General features: G+C 43.5%; 1 protein-coding gene across 1 annotated transcript in view; it reads right to left on the reverse strand.

The window, feature by feature from the left end:
* The window catches only part of LOC5570843 (titin), a 32,462-nt gene extending 14,281 nt beyond the window's left edge, over positions 1-18,181 (reverse strand). The window contains exons 1-3 of the mRNA XM_021837347.1: positions 16,377-18,181; positions 14,557-16,233; positions 1,437-2,190 (exon numbers count right to left, since the gene is read on the reverse strand). Of these exons, the coding sequence (XP_021693039.1) occupies positions 1,437-2,190; positions 14,557-16,233; positions 16,377-16,389 (2,444 nt within the window). The 5' untranslated portion in view covers positions 16,390-18,181. The remainder of the gene's footprint in view (positions 1-1,436; positions 2,191-14,556; positions 16,234-16,376) is intronic.
* Positions 18,182-18,469: the final 288 nt, after the last annotated feature.

Below are 18,469 nucleotides of genomic sequence, written 5' to 3' on the forward strand. Positions count from 1 at the left end.
ACCTGACCTGTAAGTTTTTCCTTTGGAGTTTAGTAAGATCTTTATCAAAATCTCTTGGACAGCTGTTTGGTAGGCTCATGTGGTGCACAGTCAAAAGACGTGCCCATCTTCAGTTAAGTTAATTCGGTGGTCATAAAAATATATGACCACCGAATTAACTTAACTGAAGATGGGCACGTCTTTTGACTGTGCACCACACTCATGTCTACATTCTTAGTGGACACCGGAGGATCACTAGGCAGCCTAGTACTTATGTACCTACATGTAAAGCACACAATTTCTAGGGGAAACCTTGACACAAACTGACAAAAACACCTAGATATATTTCATTGTACAACAAAATAGCGCCCAATTATAATATTTGATAGTGTGTTCACTGCTCACTCGAGGCGCTCGTATCGCTTTTGCTCGCGATCGACGATTGCGCACAACCACCACCTAGTTTTCATAAGTTGAAAATCATTCTTTTTAGCATTGCAAGCAGAAAAGACAACTTCATACAGCGGAGAAGCTTCAAAGGGTTCAAGCACTATGGTAACTGAGAAAATTTCTTGAAATATTTAATATGGTATTGGAATCTGATTACAATGGGCCCGGATAAGCTAGTTTTATCATCCAGATGTGTCTCATTTTCCCAGCTATTATTAAAAAATACTCACTATCTTTAAGAAGTCCAAGAGAGGTGGCAACGTTTAGCTTTGATTAATTGTTTTATAAAAGAGAACCACCCCAATGTTTTGCGAGGAAAAAGTACAAGAGCAAAGTAGAAACAGAGGCGCAGGAATGAGGGGTCCCGTTCTGGAGGACTCGATGGTTCAAGCGGTGAAACCCATATTTTTGATCTTCGGCCATTCATTGCAAGAAACAGAATAAATGATGACGCCAATAATCTGATAAGGAACTGGAAACTCATCGGTAAGTAATATGTGGAAGTATCAACCGAAGGGAATTGCCATGCCAGTCCGAAATAATAAAAAAAACGCAAAATTTACCATTTCAGAAATCGAGTTTAATTCCAAAAATACTGCCTTACAACCTACATATTTCAAGTGAAATAAGTTTTAAAAAAGAAATTACACATACAGTAGAAGTATTAAAACGGGATTTAAAAAAAAAACGCTCCAACACTTTGGGCGGAGATCATCAAATAGGAAATCCTCTCGGACCCTCGTCGCCTTCTAACCTTTGGTCCTCTACTACATATACTATATCTCTCAGTATCTGTTGCACCTATTTCGTGCACTTCTAAAATTAAGTGTAAAACAAAACATTTTGCTCCTCTCCAAACAGCAGCGCGGGAAACGCTGGAACCATTGGGGAGGATCAGGATCAGGAGAAGGAGGAGGGGGAGGGTGTGTGTGCCGTGTATTGTCATGCGCACGTAACTTCATTGCAACGATTTCGATTCAACAAGAAGAAGATGGAGGGGCACTTACCCGACGACGGGGGTGGTAATCGGTTCCGGTTCCGGCTCTTGCGGAAGATCTTCCTCCATTGGAGTTGGCTCATCGTCTTTCTTCACCTCCTGGTTCTCCTCCTCCACCTTCGCATCGGGTTGTTCCTCAGCTTGTTTAACCGGATCCACCGCCCCAACAACGGCCAGAATCTCCTCTCGAGAAGGACACTTTTCCACTTCTGCTTGTGGAGCCGCCATCACCACCTCCTCAGCCTTATCCTCCTTCGCCTCGACGCTGTCGCTGGCTTTGTCCAGCTCGGCTGCCAGTGTCTTTCGTCTTCCGCGGCCACCTCCTGTACCGTTCACAGGAGCGGCAGCTTTAGGCTTAGAGGCCGAAACCGGTTCATCTTCACCGAAGAACTTTTTCGGTTTAATCTTCCTGCCGGATCGGCTGCTTCCGGTGTCTTCTGCGGCCGGGGCCGATACCAAAGCCGTTGTCATCCGCCGGGCAACGGGAGTTTTTGGAGCTTTTGGTGGAGCCGATTCTTCGGCGTCGTCGGATGACTCCGAAGGCGGTGCCGGAAGTGTTTTACGACCTCGCTTGGGTTTCTCCGGTTGCTGCTCCGGTTCGTCGTCTGGTTTGCTCTCTTCGGCAACGGGAGCTGCTTCCGGTTTTGCAGCAGAATCCTTAAGCGGTTTGCGACCTCGCTTTGGTTTGTTCTCTTCGACGGCCTGTTTGTCGATTTTCGTTGGTTCCTCTTCCTTGTCATTGGACGTAATGGGTTGTGAAGTTTCTAGAGATTTTAGAAGAGAGAAAGTAGGGTAACGATTAGTTTTATAATTTTGCCGATTATTTTTTATTTTCTTATTGTATTAGTATTTTTATGGAGATTGGGAATTTATTGTATTGTTTGTTCGGGTGCGATTGTCCTTCCAAATCTCCCATTAATAAATTCGCGCCAACGTAAAACTGCGCTCACTCAGGATTTTCCAGAAGTCCATAGAAGTTTCCTATAGATTTGAAGGGGTTTTCTATGAAGGGTGTAAATAGCGTGACCTTTTCATCATAGTCGATTTGTATCGAATCGATCTCTGAGGAATCATAACAAGAACTGTACAGAAATTGATGCTTCATTACCTTTCAATGGAAATGGAGTAATGCGACATGTACTAGGTAACCAAATCGGTACTACTGATATTTTACCATGCAACGGAACTCTAGTCACATCCTTGTTTTGCTTTTAGTTTAGTCTCAGAAAAATACTAGAAAACAGGGGCTTAATGCTAGCAGCAAAACCGAATCAAGCTAGAAAATTTGTTTAGTAATCAGAATTCACGTGAGTCCTTGAATTACCAGTACTTACAGTCATTGTTGAGTTAACACTCATGAGTGTTATCTTGGCTTCAAGTGTAGTCTCGGGACTGACCAACTCCAAGTCTTTAACCATCTGCTAGGTAAAATAGATAAATTTTCAGAAACTGTTGCCAGTAACAAGGACTTTTTATCGCGAATCCTTGAATTATCAGAATATATTACCCTAGCCCGACAAACAAGATGAGACTAGGGTTCAAATTAGTAGATCTTACCCCGTAACGCACCACGAAAAGGTGATCTACTCGCGTTACGGGTAATATAAAACTTATATTTTGTTTAAAATTAACAGGATCCAATATCGATGTTCGTCCCGGAATCATATCGACATTAAGGACAACCAATATCGATATTATTGATAAAAAAATGGTGTTACATTACCGCGGGGTTGACTAAGGACTACCATGGACACGACTTCAATCAATTCTGGGTTAGACTTTAACAACAGTGCGGTAGCTTTATGATTTTAAGGGAGATCTGTCATTTGGTTTGGAAGCTTTTTCAGAGTTTCGGATTTCCGAAATAACTCAAGTATGACCACCGGAGATACCCGTGTTGTGGGACATTCCAGGTGGCGAACACCATGAAAATTCAGTTTTTCCGATAAAATTCAATATGGCGGCCAAATACAATATGGCCGCCAACAATATTTTTATTTTTTGCAAATGAAGCTCCTATGTTTTCTCTTTCCAAAACCATGTTAATGTGTAGCGTTTGTTGAAGAAATTTTCGAATTATGGCACAATGATCTGCGCCACTTGAGTAAAATCCATCACATTGATTTGAGTGAGCGAAGAATTGTTAAAAATCAAAAACTTTTTCAATTAGGGTAGAAGCTCCGGTTTTGGCCATACGCCAGTTGTAGCCATAGGAGATTATACACCGTTTTACATAGCCAATCAGCATGAAACCTTTTGTGTTCAGTAGATCACATTCACATGATAGAGCTACATTCATTTACTCGTCCAAATTGACTCAAAACATAAGAAAAACAACTCATTTTCGTTATAATTTTAACTCCCATACACCTAATTTGGCCAATTCAGGAACCGAAGATAAATCTCTGGCCGAAACTGGTTCCGTTGGCCTATATTGACCAACGGGATTTTCAAAGCGAAAAAATGGCCGTAGCTCAGTTTTGATATTTTACACACATAATATGGATTGAAAGCTTGCATTTGACATATTTGTAGTATAAATACGGCTTCCCATTTATTTTTTTATTGACATTTTCTCTTAGGCTGGCCAAAACCGGTGCTTTTACCCTATAACTATCGAAAGGTCAATCAATTTGACCAACAGAATGCAATTTCTTTAAGGTACGGTGGGGGGAGTGTATCAGTGGGGTAAGTGGATCATTCGTCAATATACCATAAATACTTGAATATGTTGAATGTTTTCACACCATTGCTTCGTTTTAGGTTATATTCTTACGCCCCCACTGATACTATTAAAAAACTGGTACTACACGTACACTAACACAAGCAAACTTGTTAGCTGCAAAAATTGATTAATTTAAAAATTGATTACCATCAATCATAAATCCATTGTATCTCTGTCTAAAATCAAATACTATTAGTTTTTTTGACACATGGTGAGCATTTCAGTTCTAATTGAATGAATCACAATGAAAAAAAGTGATTTTAATAAATAAATACAGATATCTTGTACATGGTACATGTTCGGAATCGATCGAGATGAAAACTTCCTTTTTGTAGCAGTCGTTTTACGCTCAGCTCAAACTGAAAATATTTTATTTTAATTACATAGTCCACCCTAATTGATTTCAAACTTACTGTTACGGTTCACACAAGCGAAACATAGTAATTAGATCTCTTTCGATTTGAATTTGGATTACTAGAATTAGAATCCATCTCCGCGGTAGAAAATCGCAGATATTAATATGCATAACATGCATTTGCATATGCCTTTTGTTGGCCTTTTTTTGCGTTTCGATCGACTTGTACGTCAGATCCTTTTTTCCATTCGGTATTCGATTAGACGATCAGTAAGAGATCAGATTTGTCACCAACAGCGTGCGAAATAAAGTGTACCAATCAGAAGTAAAGAATAAACCGCCTAAACGGATTATCAGTCAATAAATTAGTTGTTAGTTTGAATGAACGCGTCGTGTGTTGAAGTGATTGTTTTCCGAAGAATAAGCCCGTGATTCGACCCCCTGATACAACATTTTTGGTGCCGTGACCAGGATCACGGGTGTTGAATTTTCCCTGGAATCACCACGACGCTCGGACCCAAGCTAACCCCACTTTCACCCTTCGGAAGGATTGTTCCAGATAGCAGTACCTGCTAAAAAAGTACAAGGCCTGTTGAAGACAGGCTCCATGTGAGTATCTGTCCATCCATCTATTGTGCTTTGAGAGGTACTTCCTGGGTCTTTTTCTGACCAATTTAGGATCTACACGTGTTGCTGCTGTTGGTGTTGGGCACGCGGTTGCAGCTGCTGCCGGTGCATACCCTGGTATTCCTAACCGCTACCGCCTATCTGTTTATCATCCCTATCGTGTTCGACAAGGCCCGTCATCCACGCACTCGAAAGGTTTTCAGTGCCGATAGGATTCAGTGCATCCCATCTTGGCAATCCAACCCATCCCAATAGTCATCTTAATAAAAGGCCTCTCATTGGACGGGCACAGGTGAGTGTCAGTCCAAATACTTACCGTCATCCAAAAGGTGCTTCCTGTGTCTCCTGTCCATTCACAGCCTCCGGTGACGTCATCATCATCTAGTCATCATGGCGGAGAAGAAAATGAAGTCGAAGGAGCTGAAGCGGAAAAACACCATGGATTCCATCCAACGAATAGAGGACTTCCTGGTAAATTTCGATGCAGAACGAGACAAACATGAGATAACGATTCGTCTGAGTAGACTCGATAAATTGATGGAGGCATTCGAATCAATTCAAGGCGAATACGAGACGTTTGATGATTCTCCAGCATTTGTGGCGGCAAACGCGAAGGTAAGGGCTAAGGTGGAAGAACAATTTTTCCGGGTAAAAGGCGGTCTCATGTCGAAGGATATCCCCCCTCCCAACCCAGCGCAACCTCTAAACCAGCAAGTGGCACCTGCCATTGCTCATGTAACCGGTGTGAAGCTCCCAACCATTGAACTCCCACGATTCGATGGCGATATGAACGATTGGTTGACGTTCCGCGATTCGTTCTCTTCGTTAATCCACTCATCGCCAGAAATTCCTTGCGTCCAAAAGTTCCAATATTTGCGATCGGCTTTGCGTGGCGATGCATTAAAGTTGATCGAATCCCTCACAATTACGGCGAATAATTATGCTCTCGCTTGGGAGGCTCTTCTTGATCGCTACTCCAATTCCTATCTACTGAAGAAAAAGTACTTGCAGTCGTTGATGGTCCATACGAAGGTATCCGGAAAATCCCCAGTCGCACTTCGGAACGTGGTAGAAGATTTCCAGCGGCATGTGAAGATTTTGAATCAACTTGGTGAGCCGACAGCACAGTGGTGTAGTCTCCTTGTTCAGCTTTTGTGCGCGCGGATCGACGATCATACTCTGAAAGAATGGGAAGAATTTGTTTCTGGTAATGAAGATCCAACTTACGAAAACCTAATACATTTTCTGACGCGGAAGATTCGTACCTTGGAATCGTTACACATTTCGGCTGAGCAACCCTACATGTCCCAAGGAAAGCACTATCCCCCTGTCAGGCAATCGAAGCAGCAATCCAACTCTTCTCCGAAGATCAACTCGTTCTCTGCAGTGGAACATACACAGCCCAGCTGCCTTGCGTGCAGCGATTGTCATCCTTTGGTCAAATGCCCGGTGTTTGAAAAGATGCAGTTGAAGGACCGCTTGAACTTGGTGAATACCAAACGTATCTGTAGCAACTGCTTCAGAAGCAATCATTTTGCACGGAATTGTTCCTCCAATTTTTCTTGCCGGCATTGTCAGAAGCGGCATCACACCCTATTGCATCCAGGGTTTGATTCTTCAGGAACGAATGCGGGAAATTCAAGCTCCAATCAGGTCAATCGGCCGGTTGCCTCTCCTCCAAAACAAAGTGCTGCGAACGTTGATGTAGTTTCGAATTCATCTGGTGGAGCAAACGTAATATCCTCCAATTCGGTGGTAGAACCCCGCGGCGTCAACGTGTTCCTCTTTACCATCGTCGTCAAGGTTCTGGACGGTTATGGGAACGAACATCTAGCACGAGCCTTATTAGACAGTGGATCGCAATGTAGTCTCATGAGTGACCGACTTTGCCAGCAGCTTTGATTGGTTCGGCATAGGATTGAGCAACCTATTCTCGGTGTTGGTGAGTCCCAAATTCGAGCAGTTTGTTCGGTTAATACCGAAGCTAGATCGAGATTCGGAGATTTCTCTATTCCGCTCAATTGCTTGGTACTCAAGAAACTGACTTCAGATCTCCCCGCTGTTACGATCCCAATAACGAACTGGATTATCCCCAATCAAATTGATCTCGCCGATCCAGAGGTCAATGTGCCTAGAAAAGTAGATCTCATCATCGGTGCGGAACACTTTTATGCAATCCTACAAGGTGGTCGGTTTCCATTAGGCCCTAAAGCACCAACGCTTGTAGAAAGCAAATTTGGATGGTTCGTTTCGGGATAGGCTTCCTATGAGGCAATGCCCCACACCTTAGTATGCTGTATGTCCACTCTTGATTCACTTAATCAGAACATAGAGAAATTTTGGAAGTTGGAAGAACTGGATAGAGCCCTCCCTTCACCAACCGAGCAATATTGTGAGGAGTATTATAGGAAAACGGTATCGAGAAATCCCGACGGCCGGTACATTGTAAGATATCCCAAAAAGGACAATTTCCAAGATATGGTAGGCGAATCTTTGGTCAACTCCAAGCGGCGGTTAGAAGGTTTAGAACGGAGATTGGATAGTAATCCCATCCTGAAAGAGAGATATCATGCATTTATCGCTGCATTTATTGAACTGGGACACATGCGAAAGGTACCCCCAACTGAACCTGAACCACACACGGTTTGCTACATTCCTCATCATGCGGTTCAGAAGAAATCCAGTTCCACTACCAAGGTGCGGAGCGTGTTTGACGCCTCCGCTAAAACTAGCTCAGGATTTTCATTAAATGAAGCACTACTTGTCGGCCCTGTCATCCAGGATGAACTGTTGGACATCGTTATTCGTCTCCGAAGGCATAAGGTTGTACTATTGGCGGACATCGAGAAAATGTCCCGCCAAGTTGAAATCCATCCTGACGATCGTCCCCTGCAGCGTGTGTTGTGGCGCTTCAACAAGAGCGATCCAATTACTAAATATGAAATGGCCAGAGTGACCTATGAATTAGCCCCATCGTCGTTTCTCGCAACACGAACGCTGCTTCAACTTGCCGAAGACGAAGGTGATTCGTTTCCTCTCGCAGCATCAGCACTCAAGCAAGACTTCTATATGGATGATTTTATTCGAAGCGTAGCGACTATTTCACAAGCCATCCAACTACGCAAGGAGATGGATGAATTGCTGAGACGTGGAGGGTTTCCCCTTAGGAAGTGGTGCTCAAATTTCTCCGAAGTTTTGGAAGGTGTACCATCTGAAAATTTAGCCAATCCATCCAGCCAAAATTTCGACCCGGACGAAGCGATAAAAGCTTTGGGAATTTCTTGGGGTCCTGCATCCGACCAATTTCGCTTCAACGTTGGCCCTTTCTTGGTAGATGCTCCAATCACCAAAAGTAAAATTTTGTCCGTCATTGCCCAACTATATGATCCCTTGGGTCTGATCGCACCTGTTATAGTTCGTGCCAAAATTCTGATGCAACTCCTGTGGACAATTTCGATCGACTGGAATGAAGAAGTGCCTGTGGAGATACGAACCATTTGGGAGAGTTATGTGAAGGATTTGACCCTGCTGTCCGACTTCCGAATCAGTAGATTGGCCTTTGATGTGGGGGAGGTGCAGTTTCATTGCTTCGCGGATGCCTCCGAATCAGCCTACGGAACCTGTGTTTATGCTCGGACTCTGAAACCCAACGGCGCAGTGAAGGTGGTGTTACTCGCATCAAAATCACGCGTAGCACCTTTGAAGAAGCGCAGCATTCCCAGACTGGAACTGTGTGCAGCTCAACTGGGTGCTCAATTATCATCAAGGGTTGTTTCTGCACTGAAAATGGAAACCACTCCCGTCTTCTATTGGACCGACTCAACGGTAGTGCTACACTGGCTCCGCTCACCACCAGACATGGAAAACTTTCGTTTCAAACCGAGTAGCAGACATTCACACCATGACAAACAGTTCTAGATGGTTTCATGTACCTGGAGTGAGCAACCCTGCTGATCTTGTTTCTCGTGGGATGCCCGTCCCGCAATTCCTACACGGGGAAAAATTCTGTGGTAAAATTACTATTTTAGCTGACTACGCCCATTCTTGAAACTACCATGGAATTTCAGACCAATTTACTATGTTTACGGTACATCCCACCACATTACTGATACATTTGACAGAAATAATTTACAACAATCTGATTTCGACTACAGACATGGTAAAATCAAGCGCATTTCTGGTCTGCTGAAAATTGCCGGTGCGAGCGCTCAAGTTAACCCCCTAAAATGGTAGTTTTTACCGCACAATTTTTTTGCGTGTAAGCAGCAGAGAATGGATCTATGGCCCAGATTGGTTGAGAGAGGGGGAGGAAAACTGGCCGAAGCTAAACCTTTCGCAAACAAAACTTGCTGATGTAGAGTGCGAACGGAAAACTACAACTTTGTTCGCTCGCAGTCCACCACCAATCAACCCTTTATTTCCAACAAAACATCAAATACTTCTACCTGATTTTCACAAATTTACCAGATTGTTGTTGATGTCATACCACTGTAAATTGATCCACGGGGGAATATCACTTACGCTTGGCGTAGTGCGCAACGAATATTGGCCCACTAATGGAAGGAGAGCAGTGCGTAGCGTAATTCGAACATGCTATCGCTGTACGCGTGCAAACCCTCGCCCCTTGCAACAGCGTGTTGGTCAGCTTCCCCTTGCCCGAGTTACACCAAGTCGCCCTTTCGCATCCACAGGAATCGACTATTGTGGCCCAGTATTTGTAAGTCAGCCTCCACCAAAGCCTATATTGCCCTCGTTGTGTGTTTCAACACTAAAGCTGTACACATTGAGCTGGTCGGTGATCTATCGACAGCTTCATTCCTCTCAGCTCTCCAGCGTTTCATAGCTAGACGAGGAAAGCCCGAACATATATACTCAGACAATGCCACTAATTTTGTCGGGGCAAAAATTGAGTTACATGCCCTCTATCGAATGCTCTCAAATACCGACGAAATAAATCGTATCTCGTCCGCTCTCGCTACTGATGGAATACAGTGGCACATGATCCCACCTCGTGCCCCTAACTTCGGCGGCCTTTGGGAAGCCGGGGTGAAGGTCGCAAAAAAGCATCTACTTCGTCAGTTGGGTAGCTCACCGTTGCTGTACGAGGACCTAGTAACGATCCTAGTGATAATTGAAGGTGCAATGAATTCGAGGCCATTAGCCCCGCTTTCAGAAGATCCAAACGACTTTCAAGCCATTACGCCAAGCCATTTTTTGATCGGCTCATCCTTGCAAGCCCTACCTTATCCGGATATGAAGGACGTTCCAGTAAACCGGCTTAGAAACCGGTACGATGTTGTTCAGCAGAAGCAGCAGCTGTTCTGGTACCACTGGCGGACAGAATACCTGAAGGAGCTTCAACGCTTATCTGCTAGTAACCCACAACGTGTCGTACTGAAAATTGGTCAAGTGATGATCCTGCAAGACAGCTGCCTACCACCCGTACGCTGGCCTCTCGTTCGTGTAGTGGAACTGCATCCCGGACAAGATGGTGTTACGCGCGTGGTAACAATTCGCACTCCAACCGGAGCGACTATGAAACGAGCGGTGACGAAGCTGTGTCCGCTGCCCACGGACGGACGAGGAAGAGATGATCTACACAGATGAAGCAACTGACCACTCCAGCCCAGGTATCGTCGTAGAAGACTCTTCAAAGCAGCAGTGAGTAAATCTATTATGTTGAAGATTATGTATTTCGCTAGATAGATAGATTAGTTTTTTTGTAGTGAAATGAGACATTTCAGGTGGCCGGCCTATGTTACGGTTCACACAAGCGAAACATAGTAATTAGATCTCTTTCGATTTGAATTTGAATTACTAGAATTAGAATCCATCTCCGCGGTAGAAAATCGCAGATATTAATATGCATAACATGCATTTGCATATGCCTTTTGTTGGCCTTTTTTTGCGTTTCGATCGACTTGCACGTCAGATCCTTTTTTCCATTCGGTATTCGATTAGACGATCAGTAAGAGATCAGATTTGTCACCAACAGCGTGCGAAATAAAGTGTACCAATCAGAAGTAAAGAATAAACCGCCTTGATAATCCGTCAATAAATTAGTTGTTAGTTTGAATAAACGCGTCGTGTGTTGAAGTGATTGTTTTCCGAAGAATAAGTCCGTGATTCGATCCCCTGATACAACACTTACAATAAATAGTTCACTCTTTTTCGCTCTTACAACGATGCGGTACTGATTTCGATTACAAGTCCTTCCTGTTATACATAAATTATAATTACTTACGAATAAATCGTTTCGGATAATTACCGATCTCACCTACTTCTTTTTCGTGATATATTCACACAGAAAACTAATTAATTTGCTTCACACAGAAAAACTTATTGATTTGCTCAAACTCCACATCAACTATCTTCCGAGTTTGTTTTTGTTTATGTTTTGTACTTTTCGTTTGACAACACATCATCATCAACGACCTTCCACCGCAGTTGAGCGGTCGCGCGTATCGCTTGTCTCGGTGACCCTTCTCACTTCTCACTCTCATTGCTGAGCTTGGGGTAGAGCTCGGCGCCGTCAACACTCCTCAGCCCGTAGCTCCGGTAGCCGTTCACCGGTTACTCCGGAATTACCTACCAGTCACTTTTTCCTCTTATATCGGTTGACTACCTTTCGCCAGAACACTACTACTTCGCATATGCTTCATTAACGAAAGTCCGGCTATCTTGCCCAAACTAACCAACAACATGAGCATTGGACGATTCAACTATATTACGCGGACCGTATATTGTCCATCCCAACGGTGATTTGACCGCTATCGGTTCTCTTGATCCGCCTAACCTGGCATCGATTGGCGCCATCGTATGAAGATTATTCAATCCGATGAGAATTCTTGGGCGGCCTTTATTATACGATGTAACCGGTATGTCCCGAAGGTGGTCGTATCGCTCTGCCATCTCGTGAGCATCTAGCGATCAGGCAACGCCAACTCTCCAACGGTGCACACCTCATTCATCAGCAGCTGATGCGCTCCTCCCAGTCCCGATATCTTCAGACTTATTCGCTTCGAGCCCTCCTCGACACGGGCAACATCTCCAGTCCACCTGATTTCGAGCTTCTGCGGAATGCCCTCAGCTTCCAACTCATCAGCCAGTTCCTTCTCGATCATTGTGACCGATGCTCCCTCGTCTAAAAACGCTAACGTGGTTACGGATTTGTCACGAAACGACAGGTTTACTGGAATCATTCGGTATTTAATATTGCTCTCCAATCGGATGTGAGCGTTCATCACGGCTAATCCGGATCCGACGTGCAGCAAAGGATTATGCCGTTCCATGCACCCGCCTATCGTACACCGCATTCTGAAGTTGCACTCTGCATTGCCGTGATCATTTAGGCACATGCCGCACAGCTTCCATTTTCGCACGAAGTTCACGCGATCTACCGGTGTCATGCTGCTGAAATCCTGGCAAAATCTCAGGCGATGGTCCGTGCGCTTGCACGCTTTGCACGTATTCTTGCTGGACATCATTGTTGCCGTCTACCTGACAAAAAATTGGTGAATGTACGAAGCGTAACTGTCCTTTTTCTCTTCTTATATAGTACCCATTCGCGCTTATCGCTAAACGGCAGCTTATCTACGAGGTCCTGCAACAACAATGATCAAAATCATTGAAGATTGTTGGGAACCGTCATCGTTGGCGCAATAATCCAAATATTGAAAGCAGCTCTAGTGGCAGCAGGTTTAAAGCAACATCTAGTGAATCCATTGTTGTTGCAGGACCTCGTAGATAAGCTGCCGTCTAGCGATAAGCGCGAATGATCGTACCCATTAAGAAGAGAAAAAGGACAGTTACGCTTCGTACATTCACCAATTTTTGTCAGGTATCGTTGCCGAAGCCTGCGAAGCTAACGTGTCCATCGAGTTTAAACCGGAAGGGAATTCAGGTAGCTCCGGTTTCGAGAAAGGGAGGTTTCAGGAGCGAGGTGCTGTGAAACTGGCAACACTGACTTGAGAGGGTAGATAATTTAATTGTTTGGAAAGAGGAAAGAAGTCAGTTGGAAGGTGGATGCTTTACACTAGAATGTAAGTAATTTTAAGATTGAATGAAATGATTGTAAATATTAATAAACGCTTTAACAGCATTGAAGCTGCTCAACAAATGACTGCTGTCAATAGGTGATCATTCGCGGCAAAGTAATATCCCCATCCCAACAGCACACTTACCCCTACTTTTTAATGGGGTGGGGTAAGTGGATCAAGTATTATTATCATTTATTGGCAGACTGCTTACGAGAATTTTAATAAGTTTCAATATTCGCAAATGTTATTTTTTTTACCTTTTTTCATTCCCAGCTTAAATTTGTGAAATTGATCATAGATAATTTGAATTAATCCACTTCAATGTTTTTTTTTTTTTTGAACCTTTTTGGTATAAAAAAATGTATAAAAGAATAATAATTTCAAAATTTATCTAAGCTGAATTGCAAAAGAGCAAAATATACTAATGTTCCAATTGAAAGCATATTTTAGTACCTTATTTGACCATATAAATTGTTCTAGACATATGATACAAATATATTCATAAATAGAATAAAAGGATTTCAGTTTGTTATTCAAAAGTAAATGTAACTAATATTTTTAAACTACTAGTGTTTTTCGAAAACTTCGTTAGGAATAATTCTACAATACTTCTGTTTAATTTTTGTGTGTAAATGGATGAATTTTCTCCAAATTATTATAGTTACAATGTTTTTTTTTTTTGTTCGAATAAGTGTAACTAATGCATACATATTTTTCATTATATTTTGTTTAGAAAAAAGATAATTTTTAATTTTAAAGTATTAATATGCAACATTATTAGCACTTATAACAAGATCGAGAGTAATATCATTTTTACTATACACAATTACACCACATTTGTTTTGAGAACAGATATTTTTTATTGGTGATCCACTTACCCCACCATTTGGCGCAAATTTTTAGGTTCCTCATACTCAATACATAACAATCAGAAAAATCGAAATAAACGACGATTTGAAGTATATCAGTACCTCATTTGTTATCGGTAGAAAAAAGTTTGAATTACACTATTCACGTTAGATGTACATAACAATGAAGTTGACTATTGATTTTTCTGTGTCCACTTACCCCACGGTACCTTACTTACTCGACAGGAGCTTTCGAATGAGCATAAATTTGAACATTTTGAAAGACCAAGGGTAAAAAGTGGGCCGGTCTCAGCGAGAATTGCTCCAAGTCACTAAAAAGTGACTTGCTACCAGCCCTGGATTTATGATAAAACTCGCCGGTCTGATTCTCAATCAATCGATGTTTCAAACAAATTACATTGACACTAAACGCTACAAAACCCTCGACGATATAATTTTACAAATAATTTTGAATATTCATAAGGACGTTTTAGGTACAAAACCGAAGACAATGTTATAAGTAATGAACAACCTACCTTTCACGGCTTCCTCGGCAGTCTCCATCGCCTCCACCTCCTCGTCCTCCTCCTTCGCCGCATGATGGTGATCGTTGACGCCCCGCTTGGTAATCAACCGCTCCTCCGTATTGGGCGAAATCTCATCGAGTTTCTTGTCCACCTCATCACCACCACTTCCGCTTCCTTCCTTCGGTTCCAGTAGTTTGGCGCGCTTCTTCGGCAGTTCCATGGTCTTTTCCACCGCCAGATGATGCCGCTTGACTGGGGAAGCTGCCTTCGGCTTCGGTGGAGAATCCTTCTTCGGTACGGCGGCCCTAGCCGGGGATTCCTTCTTTGCTAGGGGGGAACTTTTGACGATGACTTTCGGGGAAGCCGCCTTGGCCACTGGGGAACTTTTGACAACGGCTTTAACGGGGGAAGCAACCTTGACCGGTGCAGCTACTATGACGACTTCCTCTTCTTCGAATTCGCCAAAGTACTTCTTGGGTTTGATTTTCCGCCCGGAGCGCGACACCGGTTCGGAGCTAAGCAAGTCCTCAACGGGTTTTGCTACGGCGGACTGTTTGGGTGTTTTGGGGAGCTTCTCCACTGGAGGAGAGGATGGAGCCGGGGCAGCCATCGATCTTCCTCGCTTGGAAGGAGTTTTAGCCGGAGGCTTGTCTTCCTTCACTGGGGACTTGGCCGCTTCCGGAGCGGCCAATGATTTGCCTCGCCTTGAAGTTTTCACGGGCAATTCTTCTTCCACTTCGAGTGGATCGACGATCGGTTTTGGAGCCTTGACCGGAGACTTTGCCGCTTGCTTATCTTTCCTGGGAGATTTTACCTCCCGGGGACTCGCGGGAATCGCCAATGGGTCGTCCTGTTCGACGATTTCCAGCGAAGCTGTCGATTTTCCCCGTCGAGGAGTTTTTGGCTCGATCTTTACTTCCTTAGGTTCTGGTTCCGGTGCCTTTTTCGGCGCTGCCAGGGATCTTCCCCTTCCTGGGGTCTTCGGTGGAACAACTTCCTCTTTCTCGAGGGCAACCGGCGCCAGAGATTTGCGTGCCATTGATGGCTTTTCCGGGACTTCCTTCTTAGGACTTGCCACGACCACGTCCTCGAATTCCTTTAGATGGGCAGGAATCTTAATTTTGCGACCCGTGCGGGAGATTCCCGGACCTGCCGGCGTTTCTTCTTCCGGTTCGGCCTTTTTGGCGGATTTCTTCGGCGTTTCCGGCGCGGGTTTGTCCTTCTTCGGTGTATCCGGTGTCTGTTCTGCTGAGTTCTTAACCGCCGACTTGAGCAGAGTCTTACGTGCAGACTTCTTGGCCACTTCCGGTTCCGGAGATTCATCCCTGGTCACAACCGTCATAGTCTTACGAGACGATCTCTGCGTTGGCTCCGGTTCTTCCTCTCTTGCCTCTTGCTTGTTCAACGTTTTCCTGGCGGACTTCTTCACCACTTCCCCAGCCGGTTCTCCGTTTCTCTTCGGGGAAGATTCCTCCGGCTGATTCTTAAGTAACGTTTTTCGGGCAGACTTCTTCACAGACTCCGGAACCTCTTTCCGCTTGGGGGACACCTCGTCCAGGGACGCCATTCGCTTCGCATCCGGAGAATCGTCGAAATGGGCCGGACGCTTCACTTTCCGGCCGGATTTCGTCGCCCGGCCTAACTCCCCGCCGCCATCTTTCAAAGGAGTTTTCGTTTCAACCGCTCCTGCCGGCCAAATTCCATTTCAAACCGCGCAAAAGAAATAAACAAACATAAGAATCATTGATTAGCAATCAGCAACACTATTTTCCGAGCAAGCGTCCGATTTTTTCGCACCAAAGCCAGCAATAAAAATTGCGTCTCCTTACCTCCACGATTCATGCTTAATCGCTATTCAATAGGACCAACGGGACCAACTTTAACCCAAATTTAACCTTCAAACACTGCACTTATCGGATCACTTTTATCACTTCTCACTTCCCAACAGCTGGAAGCATTCACTTAACGCACTTTTTTCGCGGAAATCGCAGGAAAAACAATGAAAATCCCCCTCTAAAAATAACACTTCCCGCACTTGAACGCGACGACCTTTTTTCTGTTACACGGACGGACTTCTTGATGCTGTTGCTGTTGTTCGTTTGTTTTTCGACTGTCGGCGGCCAGCGCTTTTTGAAAAGGACAGCCGAAGCGAGTGTTTCGCGGAACAGCCGCCGGCGGCGAATGGTGGCGCTGCAGAGCGAGCAGTCGTCGGTGTTAGCCCCGCACAGTAATCCGAAACTACTCAGATATGCACGCATTTTTGATAAGGGGCCCATTCACACAGGGTGCGTGTACCAGGGTGCGTGTACACGCTAAGAAAATATTATACTAAATGGCTTAAATACCATTCTAAAACCATATTCGGTCTATTCACTCATTGCTATGCATTTTAGCTTATTAAGCTTGGCTAGTATAAACAGGTTTTATATTGATAAATGATTATTCGGGAAATAAACATATAACGTATAAAGTTCTAAAATCATGTGCTATGAATAAAATTAGCCATTTTTCTTTATTTACGGTAAACAAAGGCCAGAAAAACTTAACAATGTGAACTTTGTATATTGCGCATTTATTTTCATATCCTTGCTCCAAATTTCCCGCATTTTCATATAAAATTGGTTTTATTCTGCCCTTGCTGCAGATGAATTTCCACATGCTCATCTCAGCGGATGTTTGGAGGCGCACATCTGTTTTTCAAAGTCACTTTAAACGGTGCGGAGAAACCCGTTGTAGGTTGAAGATCCTTACCGGAAGTTGTGCTTGATGAATTGGGGATCATCCACGAAGTCGTACAGATTCCATCGGTGGTGTTCCTGGATCAGTTTTTTGCATTTGGAGATGGACGAATCATATTCCGGGGAAAAGTTGCAATATTTAGAATATTTACATCAAGATTAATTGAAGGGAGGTTCAGTGATCTAAGCAGTCAGTGGGTGCGCGGTGTGGTCAGCTGCGAGGGGGTGAAAAGTGACAGCTGGTGAGTCGGCGAGCTGGTCAATATGTTTATGTATTTTCTCCACCGATGGTTCCTAGCGTATCCATAGAGATGTTTGTGTTATTGAAAATTGTTGCGTGTGAATCAATAGTGAAGGTAAGTGGAATAAAGTTTAGTTATTTTCTAAAGGTAAAATTTATTTTGAATTTCAGATGCCATCATTTTGTGCAGTGAAATATTGCGGGAATACGATTGCGAACACAAAAACCCGTGGAATTGTGTTCCATAGATATCCAAAAGATGGAGAGCGACGCTAATCGTGGGTCGCGTTCTGTGGCCAACATGGTTGGTCACCACAGCAGAAAATCTTGTGGCAGCTGTTTTAGCAGAGTATCCAAATTTTGATGCAGTGGTGGTGAAAACTTACATCAAAATAAGAACAATTGCCCGGATGCGGTTTGAGGATCTAAGAGCAGAAGGATTACTGTCCATAAACTCAACTGCCGATACGTTAAATCGATTACACGAAGATGATGGTAGCTCAAAGAACTCGAAACGCTCGAATATTAACGAGAAGAAGAAAAAGCTTGTTAATAAGAGTTATTTAATAAGAAAGTACGAAAAGCTATCCTCTAAGTAGCATAAGTCGTAGTTGAAGTAAATTTTATTATGATTTGTTTGTAAATTAAGATATAGTTTCTAATCATATTATTTGTTACCACCATAAATATGAGATGATTAATTATTATATGCTTTAATAATCAACCCGTTGTTTTCTTCTTTTACTCTTTTTCGCAATAGTTCAAAATACTCTCCAAATGGTAAGAAAAAATAATATCAGGCATAGTTCGCAGGTGTACTACACAGCGCACCTTACTCGACTTAGTTCGACTTAGTTTGTGTCGAAAATTCCGATTTTCAACTGTGTGAATGATATTTAATTGAAACCATTTGACACAATGTTGAAACAAATTAACTGTAGAA

Source organism: Aedes aegypti, chromosome 1 (assembly GCF_002204515.2).
Source record: "Aedes aegypti strain LVP_AGWG chromosome 1, AaegL5.0 Primary Assembly, whole genome shotgun sequence".
Taxonomy (NCBI): domain Eukaryota; kingdom Metazoa; phylum Arthropoda; class Insecta; order Diptera; family Culicidae; genus Aedes; species Aedes aegypti.